The sequence below is a fragment of the Chrysochloris asiatica genome, unplaced genomic scaffold, assembly GCF_000296735.1.
Source record: "Chrysochloris asiatica unplaced genomic scaffold, ChrAsi1.0 scaffold00009, whole genome shotgun sequence".
NCBI lineage: Eukaryota > Metazoa > Chordata > Mammalia > Afrosoricida > Chrysochloridae > Chrysochloris > Chrysochloris asiatica.
This window is the reverse complement of record NW_006408527.1, coordinates 14,079,183-14,091,489: the sequence shown is the minus strand read 5'-3', so window position 1 is coordinate 14,091,489 and position 12,307 is coordinate 14,079,183. Positions and strand designations below refer to the sequence as shown.

The window sequence follows — 12,307 nt, the reverse complement described above, 5'->3', positions numbered from 1 at the left end:
CTAAATACAAGTCTTTGCATGTATCTTTATAATACTTGACTTTGTCTTCTTGATCTGCCCTTTGAGATTTTTTCTTCAGCTCTTTTACCTCCTCATTTCCTCCATTCGTTTTAGCATCTCTACAATGGAAAGCAAGTTTCAGAGTCTCTTTTTGCAAGTTGCAAAATGTCGTTTTGACATTTTGCTCTTTTCCTTCTTTCTTGTCTTCTTAATGACCTTTTGCTTTCTTCATGTATAATGTTCTTGATGTAATCCTATAATTTTTCTAGTCTTCAGTCATTATTGTATAATGCATCAAATCTGTTCTTGAGATGATTTCTGAGTTCTAGTGCTACATGTTCAAAGTTGTATGTTTACTCTTGTGGACTTGATATAATATTCTTCAGCTTTTGCCTGAACTTGCATATGAGAAATTTGTGGTCTATTGCACAGTCTTCCCCTGTCCTTGTTTTGGTTGATGATATGGAACTTTTCCATTGTCTCTTCCCACAAGTGTAGTTGACTTGACTCCTTTATATCCCATCTGGTGAGGTACATGTATAAGTCACCTTTTTTGTTGTTTAAAAAAGATATTTGCCATGAATCAGTCATTGGTCTTGCAAGATTCTATCATGAGATTTTCAACAGCATTTCTGTCATCAAGGCCATCTTTTTCAACTACTGATCCTTCCTCTTTGTTTCCAACTTTTGCATGCCAATCATTAGTATTTATCAATACATCTTGATTGCATGTTTGATCAATTTCAGACTGAAGAAGTTGGTAGAATTCTTCAATTTCATCATCACTGATTTTAGTGGTTGGAGCATAAATTTGAATAGTGGAATTAATTGGTCTTCCTTGTATGGATATTATCCTAACACAAACAGCATTGTACTTCAAGATAGATCTTGCAATGTTCTTTTTGATATGAATGTGATCCCGATCCTCTTTAATTTATCATTCCCAGCATAGTAAGCCATATAATTGTCAAATTCAAAATGGCCAATACCAGTCCATTTCAGCTAAACAAAGCCTAGGATATCATTGTTTTTACATTCCATATTTTTGACAGTTTCCAATTTTCCTAGGTTCATACTTTGTACATTCCATGTTCTGATTATTAAAGGTATTTGCAGCTGTTTCTGCTTATTTTAAGTTATGCCACAGCAGCATATGGAGATTTTGAAAGCTTTACTCCATTCATGGCGTCATGGTCAACTGTACTTCTAGGATGAAGCTCTTTCCCAGCTGTATTTAGTGTGCCTTCCAACCTGAGTGGCTCACCTTTCAGCATTATATCTGACAGCATTCTGGTGCCATTCATAACCTTTCATCATTCAATACTCTGGTTCTATCTGATAGTGTTCCAATGCTGATCATAAGATTTTGTGGTTAGACATTCAGACATAGTCCATCTCTTCTTCCTAGTCTGTGTTATCCTGGAAGCTCAGCTGAAACCTGTCCACCATGGATGACCCTGCCGGAATTTACAATACTGGTGGTATAGCTTCTAGCATCACAACAACATGAGGACCACCACAGTTTCACAAACTGACAGACGAATGGTGGGATAAAAGGATTAAGTGTATAGAAATGAACAGATTAAGAGAATGTATCTTGAATTTTAGGTGGAGACTGCTGTTCTGCAGCACAACCCAATTAGTAACTCTGAATGACAATCCTCTGTCTCCAGGTACCGATTACAAGGCCAGCCTTCTAGCCAGTGTGTAATTGCTGAGCAAAATGCTTATTGGACTAAGATGCCAGTATGTGAAGGTAGGCAAGGCAACTGTTTTGCATCTTTTTTTTTTTTTTTTATCAGACATTCAACAGGACACTGTACTTTCAGCTTAATTTAAAGTTTGGGGTTCAGCCATTACAACACAGATGTTTGTAGAGTGACAATCTCCCTTAGGCTCATTAGAGGCTATTGGCTTTACTAAAGAAACATTTATTTCATACTCTGCTCTTACTCAGCTAAAGCATGGTTCCTAGCTTTTTCTTTCTTGAAAGTTCTACAAGTTTGCTAAGTACATGACCAGTCATACACAGAATGTATATTTGGTCAAATAAATCTAAGGATCAGAAAAGCAGATGTACTCAGGAGTGAGGTTTAAAAGCCATACCTTTTGCATTATGATGCTTTATCTGGCTTGATTGATGCATTAACTATCACTGTCCTTGAATCTCAGATATGAGAGTAGCGAGTGGCAGCATTCAAGGCATTCTTTTTTTGTTAGTTGTCCAACCTACAGACTTGTCATTTCTCCCTGTAATTTTTCTAGTAATTCTTTGCCCACCACCTCCTACTATTCACAATGGAAGACACACAGGCAAATCCTCAGTGCCTGCTCCTTATGGAAGTACAGTCACTTATACTTGCAACCCGGACCCAGAGAAAGGAGTGGCCTTCGTTCTTATCGGGGAGGACACCATCCATTGCAGAAGTGATAGTCAGAGGACTGGGATCTGGAGTAGCTCTGCTCCACGCTGCGAACTTTCTACTTCTGCTGTTCGGTGCTCACATCCCCAAGTCCTCAATGGACATACATTATCTGTGAAGAAAGAGGAGTATCTGTATAATGACACTGTGGTGGTTGCGTGTCAGTTTGGTTTCACCATGAAGGGCAGAAGTCAAACCCGATGTAATGCTCAAGGCACATGGGATCCACCTGTACCCTCCTGTGAAAAGGGTAAGTGTTGAAGAAAAGGTATGACTGATTCATCCATATGAAAAGATAAAGGAAGAGATTCTGGGTTTAAGAAAGGCCAATTCCAGTCTTTACTCCCTTTGTTTATATTAGGTAGGTTGCTGTTGTTAGTGTTGTTGAGTCTGTTCCAACTCATGGCGATCCTGTACAGGGTTTCTGAGGGGTGATTAGTGGGTTTGAACTGCTGAAATTGCAGTTAGCAGACCAATGTTTATCCTATAGCACCACACCAGGACTCCATATTAAATATTGTTGTTAAATGCCATCGAGTCGGTTCCAACTCATAGTGACCTGTATAAGAAGATTTCTGAGGTGCAGCTGTTGGGTTTGAACTACTGATCTCATTCACAACCCAGCACCATACCAGGAGTTCTTATTAAATATGTTGTTGTTGTTGTTGTTAAATGCTGTCAAGTCAGTTCTGACCCATAATGACCCTGTGTAAGGTTTCTGAGGAGTGACTGCTGAGCTTGAACTGCCAGACCTTGTGGTTCAAACCAGCTTTGCATTCCAGAACATTAACCACAGTGCCACACCAGGACTCACAGTGACCCCGCATAGGGTTTCTGAGGCTGTAAATCTTTACCAGAGCAGAAAGCCTCATCTTTCTCCTGCAGAACAGCTGGTAGTTTCCAACTGCTGACCTTGAGGTTAGCAGCCTGACTCGTAACCACTATGGTACACTGTTGTTGTTGTTCAGTGCCATCGAGTCGATTCAGACCCATAGCTACCCTGTATAGGGTTTCCAAGGAGCAGCTGATGAGCTTGAACCACTGACCTTGCACTTCAAATGACTTTGCAGTCTGACACATTAGTCCTTGTTGTTGTTGTTAAGTGCCATCAAGTGGGTCCCACTCATAGCAACCTTGTATAGGGTTTCCAAGGAGCAGCTGATGAGCTTGAACCACTGACCTTGCACTTCAAATGACTTTGCAGTCTGACACATTAGTCCTTAGTGGATACTATATTATATAGAGAGCTTTCTTAATATCACTCAAAGTTCACTATTATTTCATTTAGTGAGAAAATCTTTGGTGAGAAAGCATGAGTTGCCCATTTTTGTAATTTAAAAAAACTGGCAGCAATGCTTGTCTAAATTTACCAGTTGCATCAAGTCAATTCCAATTCATGCTGACCCCAGGTGTGTCAGAGTAGAACTGTGCCCCACAGGGTTTTCATTGGCTGGTTTTGCTAAAGTAGATGCTAGGTCTTTCTTTTGAGGAGCTTATGGATTCAAATCTCTAACTTGTCATAATAATGATACTATTAAGGGAAATTAGCAAGGCCCCACCACCCCAGAGGTGTATTCAAATCTCCCACAAAAGCTTATCAGATGATTCGTTAAGAAAGTAAAGAAGTTGTAACAGTGAGTGGGAACTGAACAAAATTTGAAGCAACATAAGTACAGAAAAGAGGGAATAATTAAGAAACAGTCATCTAAAATTACCCAACACTGGGTTGTAAGATAGCATCTGTACCACGCACTACTATCAGAGCGGGATGGTAATTTTAAGATCAAATTGTTTGCCTCTATTTTCTTTCTGTTTTTGTTAACACCAGACTTTCTTTTCTTTAGCGTGCCAGGCCCCTCCTAAAATCCTCAATGGGCAAAATAAAGATAGCCACGTGGTCCGCTTTGATCCTGGAACATCCATCAGATATGGTTGTGACCCGGGCTACGTGCTTGTTGGAGAAGAATCCATACGCTGTACCTCAGTGGGCGTGTGGGCACCGAGAGCTCCCCAGTGCAAAGGTGCCAGGTCTCGAATGATGATGTTTTGTGGGCACTGAGACTTAATTGAGTTGGTTTCTAATCCTCATCTCTCTTCTTAGTGGCAGAGTGTAAACCTATAGGAAAGGAACTCTTTAAAAAACCCCAGAATCAGTTTATTCGACAAGATACTAACTCTTCTTGTGAAGAAGGGTAAGTGACATTGTCTAGGCTGAACTAGGTCTATTTCTCACTGAGCACTGAATGCACACTCCCACCACACACACGTTTGTGGATTCTCAATTATGCTACTTTGGGGGGGCATGGAAGTTATGCCTGTGGGTGGGTGATGCTGAGGCTGGTTGCATTTTTCTTCCTTGTGCTTCTTGTTCTGAAAATAGTGAGCTTGCTTTGGGGCCAACAGCTGTTGCTTACTTTTGTGGTCCTCAGATAGGAAAATCACAAATCTCTCTGTCCCTAGGTACCGATTAGGTGAGAGTGTTTATCAGCAGTGTCAAGGTGCCGTTCCTTGGTTTACAGAGATTCGTCTTTGTAAAGGTAAGTAGCAAGGATAACAGAAGAACTGAAATAGTGAAAGAGCTATGCATTTCCTGGGAGATTTCCATTTTAAACCATTTTATGGAAATGAAAGCATTCTATTCTATTACATCTGTCAACAGTTACGTTTTTGTTGTTAAGTGCCATCAAGTGGGTCCCACTCATAGCAACCTTGTATAAGGTTTCCAAGGAGCAGATGATGAGTTTGAACGACCAGTCTTGCGGTTCAAACCAACTTTGTGGTCTAGTTCTTTCCCTACAGTGCCACACAACAGATATAGTTACACCATTTTGCTACATATCTCTGCTGTCATTTCTTCCATCAACCAGTTAAATTATATATACCCAGTTAATTCTTCTCTTTTATAATTTAAGATTATATGAATAATAAGGGAGGCAGTGAGTATATGAGCCACTGTTCTAATTTGTGGGTACTGTTTAATGGCATCCTGATGTGGCGCTGTAGGATAAGCACTGGACTGCTAAGTGTAAGGGCAGCGGTTCAAACTCACTATCTGTTCCTTGGAAACCCTCTACAGTGTCATTATGAGTCGGAATTCACTCAACAGCACTTGACACCAACAACAGTTTAGTGGAAATTGGATCTGAACTCAGGTTCTGTTTATACTGCTAAATAACGGTATAACTTCGGGCATGATCCATAACTTCCCTGAGATTCCAGTCCTTCATCTGTCAACTTAACAAAAGACCATCTACTGCAGAGTTATTATGACTAGTGGTCTCCCTTCTTTCTAGAGGAGAAAACTGCCTTTCACAAAGTAGGTGCTCAATCAACAATAAATCTTCAATAACCGTATAAACTATTGTATGACCTCAGCACAAATATGGTACTCAAAACGCTTAATCCTAGTCCCCCATGCCTTTCTTTCTCTAATTATTTAAAGCATTCTTAAATGAATAATTAACTACCAGGGGTCAAATAGCAGCAACTGTGAGGATGACACAGAACCAGCTGGTGTTTCGTACTATTGTACATAGATTTGCTATGGATCGAAACCAACTCAATGGTACCTAACAGTGACAATTCTCCTTACTGTGTCATAATGATATTGATCAACATGTTCACTTTTAGCTTAGATTCCAATTGAGAAATTTGTTTTGTGAAATTTGTCTAAATTGAATTGTATACATACATCTATATCTACATCTGTCTCTATATATGATATTGTTGTTAAGTGCCATCGAGTCAGCTCTGACTCATAGTGACTCTGTATAGGGTTTCTGAGGAGCAGTGGATTTGAACTGCTGACCTTGCAATTCAAACTGACCTTGTGGTCTAGTATATTATTACAGAGTGCTGTACCAGTACTGTATATATAAAACATGAGATTTTCTGTAACTCGTACCATCACAACTCTCCTATATCCTCCAGAAAACCTGAAACCAACAGGTTCATTGCCAGTTTCACTTCTGTTTTTTGGTGTCTAATCCTGGGACAGAGCTCTACCGTATCCTTTTCATCTCTCTAGAAATCACATGCCCACCACCTCCTGTTATCTACAATGGGATGCACTCAGGTAGCTCCTCAGGGGATGTTCCATACGGAACCACAGTTACTTATACATGTAAACCCGGGCCAGAGAGAGGAGTGGATTTCATCCTCATTGGGAAGAGCACCATCCGTTGTATAACCAGTGACCAAGAGACGGGCAGCTGGAGTGGCCATGCTCCTCGCTGTGAACTTTCCATCCCTGATATCCAGTGCTCATCCATCCACATTGCAAATGGGAGCAAAATATCTGGCAAGGAAGCCCCGTATGTTTACAATGATAGTGTGACATTCAAGTGCCATGATGGATTTACTTTGAAGGGCAGCAGTCAGATTCGTTGCAAAGCCAATGACACCTGGGATCCTGAAATACCAGTTTGTGAAAAAGGTAAGAGCCCAATGGATAAAAAGAAGGTAATTTATGTATTATTATCGAGGATCACAGCAAAAGACAAGACTGCTTTTCCATTCCTTCCATTCTCTAATAGAATGTTATGTGTGAGTTGTGCATGTTTTTTGTGTAAAGGCTCCTGCAGATCTGGGATTCAGCCAGGGTAGATGCTGAGATGTCCTTTTTAAAGGCTTCTTAAAAATCAGTAACCAGTTGCTGTGAAATGGACTCAGACCTACGGTGACAGCCTATGTGTTAGAGTAGAACTGTTCTACTGTTTTAGGGTTTTCAATGTCTGGTTTCTCAGAACTAGATTGCCAAGCTTTTCTTCCAGTACACCTCTGGGTGCAGTCAGCATGTCAGGGAGCAGCCCAGCTTGTTAACCATTTGTATCACTCAGAGATGCCTAGTTCCTTCAGTAGTGGCAAGAGGTCAGTGATCAATTAGAGAATTAGGGAATTCTGTTTAAAAGTTTCAGACTGTTGTCAAATGTTGTATACTCAATGTTCTTTAATCTATGTGTCTTACTGTTGATATTTATGTGGGGAGTTTTCTCTTCAGACTGCCAGCCACCTTTTGGAATCCACCATGGTCAGCACACGGGTGGGAGCAGGGTCTTTGTCTCTGGGATGACTGTCATCTACTCCTGTGACCCTGGCTACTTGCTTGTGGGAAACAAATCCATTCGTTGTATGCCTTCAGGAATTTGGAGTCCTTCTGCCCCACGGTGTGAAGGTACTTTCAGTTCCAGAGTTATTTGTCTCTTTCATAATGAGATCTCTATAAGTAATTCCAACTTTACTCCTCTAGAAAAATCATGCGAGCCCATGACAGAATATAAGCAAGAGATTCCACTTGGCACCCACGTGGTGACATTCAATACATCCTGCCAAATTGGGTAAGTATGAGGCCATCCCTTCTGAGAAGGGATGCCTACCTTGTTTAGTGAATTAACTGTCCTCTCAACTTGTCTTGGTGGCTTTCACTCTCTGCCACACCTACAGAGAATATGAAGTTCTACAGGTCTAATGTGCATCTAATGGCTTTGCTGTGCATGACTAAATCTACAGTTGTTTTCTTAATACTCATTGGAAGGTCAACTCTTCTCTGCCAAAGTTCTGTGGTTGTGGTTGGATGGGGCTGGGTTGTAGAGATATGTAATACTGGAAGAGGAAATGTATTATTATCTGTCTCTAGGTCCCAAATGACTGGATATTCTTATCAGAAGTGTCAGGATGCTGAGAACGGAGTTTGGTTTCAAAGGATTCCACTTTGTAAAAGTAAGTTAGAAAAACAAACAAACTAACTGATGGTACGAGAAAGCTAAGTAAGAGTAGGCCATTAAAGAGCTAGTCTGAAACTACCTCAACAATTTATATTTTCTCCTTCAATGTGATTAGACTGAGAAAAACCGTTCCATGTGTTGTCAGCACTGACATTGAGAAACAAAGTTAAAAACTAAGTATTTCTCATATCCTTGCTCATTTTACTAATACATTTATGGGAGTGTGGTGGCTTCTATGGAAACCACTGAACAAGGGCCACAGATTGGGCTCACCAGCCACTCCATGGGAGAAAGATGAGGTTTTCTGGTTCCTCAAAGATTCAAAGCCTTGGAAACCCTATACAGGGTTGCTCTGAGCTAGAAACTGACTTGATATAACAACAACATCAATATGTGTGTGTGTGTGTGTATGTGTGTGTAGATACATATATAAATCACATATATGCATATGTATGTATATATATATATAGAGAGAGAGAGAGCTGATGTGGTGCTGTAGGGTAAGCACTGGACTGCAAACTGCAAAGTCAGCAATTCAAACTCACCAGTCACTCCTTGGAAACAAGATCGCTGTGATGTTAGCTCACTCAACAGCACTTAACAACATATTTCTAGTCCTATTTCTTTCTTTATTACTACACTGTGTTTTCTGAATTTTTTGGAATTGATATGTATTACTCATATAATTGGATTTTTGGTGTGGTGCTGTAGGATAAGTATTGGACTAAAACTCACTCAACAGCACGTAACAACAACAACTCATATCATCAGAAATTTTAATAAAGCTTTTTGGAAAAAATACATAAGCCAGGTTTCAAATTTCAAATAATCTTCTAGTTCTGGGAAATATGTGTAGTTAGAATAGTCTCATTTATACCTAAATGAAAATTGTCCCCTTTGATGTATAGCTGATACAGAATTCCTTAAATCTCTTCTGCAGTTATTTACTGTCAACATCCACCAACAATTAAAAATGGGAGGTATAAAAGCATGATAGGAAAACACTTTCAATATGGAAATGAAGTTTCTTATGAATGTGACCAAGGATTTGATCTTCTGGGAGAGAAAACTATACGATGCCTGAATGATACTAAAGGAGAAGGCGTTTGGAGTGGACCTTCCCCAAGCTGCTCCCGGTCTCTTCCTGTGACTCACTGCCCTAGCCCAGAAGTCAAACATGGACACAAGCTAAATAAAACTCGTTCCTCATATTCCCATAATGACATAGTGTATGTTGCCTGCAATGATGGCTTTGTCATGAATGGCAGTCATTCTATCAGGTGTCATACTGATAACACATGGGTTCCAGGTGTACCGACTTGTATCAAAAAGGGTAAGATATTTTAAGGGATAAAATATGGGCTATTGTATAGCATAAGAAAGAAAAAGAGTTTCCACTTGCTTTTCTGCTTCAAAAAAACCATGTAGCAGCTGAAGCAATTATAGTTCTTCCTGCTTTTTCTTATTTTCTCACTTCTTGATTCTTTCTTTTTTTCCTTTCGCAGAGTGTAGAGCTAATGGTTAACTTCCAATTGAGTGGGGTCCCCGAAACTTTTTTTGTTTTTAATGGATTTAACTTAAGAAAAATTCATCTTTTTTTTGCAAATCTTGAGCAGTGATAATTCTTGATGATTTGATACCAGCCAGAAAAAGAACTTTGGGTGTTCTAGAAAATGAAGGCTTCCTTCAAATCTATTAAATGGTCTTTCTTGTCACTTTTGGTAGCTTACTGTTGTCAGTGACTACCCGCAGCAGCAGCAATTATTGTTATGATGACCCCAAAACTGAATTCAGCTCAAGAAGTGTTTTGTTTGTTCAGCACTGTAGTCTTATTTAAAGTGAAACCCAGGATTAATAGTGAGTATATCATACAGCAAGAGTCCCCCTTGCTTTCCTACAACATACCAGAAACTTGAGTTGAACAGTGGTTGCCACGTTTAGGAAGACAGGGGCCCTTGGATTTGTCCTGCCTACTTGCTTCACTTCCTGGATCCTACAGGAAGGCATTTGAAAATGTGATCTTACTTAAACTAACTCCTACCAGCTATCTAAAAGAAAAAGAAGATGCTGCTAGCTGATACATTGAAACTGTTTGGTTTGTAACTATTGGTGTTTTGTTGTCTTATCGCTGACATTTTTCTTCTCATCTCTTATGATATGGGTAGGAAATGCAGAGCCCTGTCTGTGCTGATCAGTCTGGATAGAATGAATGAGTGTTCCCAGATATCATTAACTAGTTGGCTTATTGTTTGCCATCTTTCTGTATCCCTAAGGATTAAAAATAGTGGGAGTTATGTTTTCCTCTATGCAGAATTAAAGATCCTTTCTTTTTGGTCTCTAAGCTTTTTTAGGATGTGAACCGCCATCTGAGATCGCCAATGGGCAGCACACTGGTAGAGATATTGCTAAATTTTACCCTGGAATGTCAATCTTCTACAGCTGTGACCCAGGTTACCTGTTGGTTGGAGAGGCATTCCTTCTTTGCACGCATAAGAGAACCTGGAGCCAACCTGTCCCATATTGTAAAGGTGCGTTGTCTATTTTTTCCCCTTACTTTTAATTAGATTTATCTCAAATGGGCGTGTTCAGTCAGGTATTTTCAAAACATATTTTGAAAGGGATACATTCACTGGAAGTTATCTTAAAAACAAGAAGAACGCAAGCAAAATCCATTGCAGTTGAGTTGACTATGCCTCATGCCAGTTATGTAGAACTGCCGAATACCCAAAATAACAAAAATGGCTTAATCTGTAGCCTGTCTGGTAAGTGACCACTTATGCAGTCATTTGAATATAGAAAGTCAAAGTGCATATGTGTATGAAACAAATAAAAGACCAATTGTACTTGTACTATGGTTAAGGTTATGTCACACGATGGTGACAACGTCCTAATAAATGCACAATGATCTTTTGCATTTATTTACTCTGAGTGGTGATGGGATTGTGGGTACATTTAAAACTACATGTAAAAGAAAAAAACAAAACAAAAACTAAATGTAGCTGAACATCATTTTAACAATCATAAACAATTCATATGAGATGTGAATAATAGACTGATACTTACTACTGAGCACTTGTTACAATATATCAGGTAGTGTAGACAGCATGGAGTCCTGGTGTGGCACTGTGGGTTAATGCACCTGACTGCAAAGCCATTTGAACTGCAAGGTCAGTGGTTCAAGTTCACCGGTCACGCCTCGGAAACCCTATACAGGGTCGCTATGGATTGGAACCGACTCGACGGCACTAACTACAACAACATAGATAGCACTGTACATGCATTCTAGCATTTACTTTCACAAGCACCATACAAGGTTGGTGCCTTTATTGTCCCTGTTTTACAGATGTTGTCCCTAGAGGCTGTAACATATTCAAAGTCACACACCTAGGAAGTACCAGAGTCAAGCTGGGTATAAGCTCAAGAGTTCACACTATAGACCCTTGCATTAAAAAGCTACAATAAATGAGGTTGCATAGACATGTATGAATAATTATAAAGTAAGTTAGAAGCAGATCAATGAGTGATTTAAAATACTTAATATTACCCATTGAGTCCTCACCATTACTTAAGGAGGCATTGAAATCATCTAACCCCATTAGCATAGAAACTACAACACAAAGAAGATAAACAACCTGATTTAAATTTATCTCGATGTTCCTGAGATGACAGCTGCTGAAAGAACTTATGGTATTGGTTCATATTCTGTGAATGAAGTCTTGCTTCCCGAGGATAAAATCAATGGGTTTCATAAACTTTCCACTAAGAGCAGGATCTGCATCTTGGTTAAAATGCCCAAATGTGCCACAGCTTCAATTAGATTCCTTTCATTGCAGAGGTAAACTGTAGCTTCCCAGAGTATATGAATGGAATGCAGAAGGGGCTGGAGCCCCAGAAAATGTACCACTATGGAGCTACTGTAACTATGGAGTGTGAAGATGGGTATCTTCTGGAAGGCAGTCCCCAGAGCCAGTGCCAGGAGGATCACAACTGGAACCCTCCCCTGGCTGTCTGCAAATCACGTAAGTGCAAAAACGTTCACTGTGACCACCAGTCTCACTGGACAGGGGAGAGTCATGGATCTTTCTCAAAGCTGGGGACCTCTGGACTTTAAACTGATAGAGGTCTCTGACCAAGTGGTGTAACAGCAAAAAAAAATTCTGA

The 12,307-nt window shown here is 39.9% G+C and overlaps 1 protein-coding gene across 1 annotated transcript in view; it reads left to right on the top strand.

Annotated features, from left to right (window-relative positions):
- Window positions 1-12,307, top strand: part of CR1 (complement component (3b/4b) receptor 1 (Knops blood group)) — a 191,076-nt gene that overhangs the window by 12,653 nt on the left and 166,116 nt on the right. Inside the window, exons 5-16 of the mRNA XM_006834201.1 lie at window positions 1,674-1,756; window positions 2,266-2,673; window positions 4,268-4,444; window positions 4,525-4,615; window positions 4,884-4,960; window positions 6,451-6,858; window positions 7,423-7,596; window positions 7,672-7,759; window positions 8,059-8,141; window positions 9,087-9,479; window positions 10,489-10,674; window positions 11,980-12,165. Of these exons, the coding sequence (XP_006834264.1) occupies window positions 1,674-1,756; window positions 2,266-2,673; window positions 4,268-4,444; window positions 4,525-4,615; window positions 4,884-4,960; window positions 6,451-6,858; window positions 7,423-7,596; window positions 7,672-7,759; window positions 8,059-8,141; window positions 9,087-9,479; window positions 10,489-10,674; window positions 11,980-12,165 (2,354 nt within the window). The remainder of the gene's footprint in view (window positions 1-1,673; window positions 1,757-2,265; window positions 2,674-4,267; window positions 4,445-4,524; window positions 4,616-4,883; window positions 4,961-6,450; window positions 6,859-7,422; window positions 7,597-7,671; window positions 7,760-8,058; window positions 8,142-9,086; window positions 9,480-10,488; window positions 10,675-11,979; window positions 12,166-12,307) is intronic.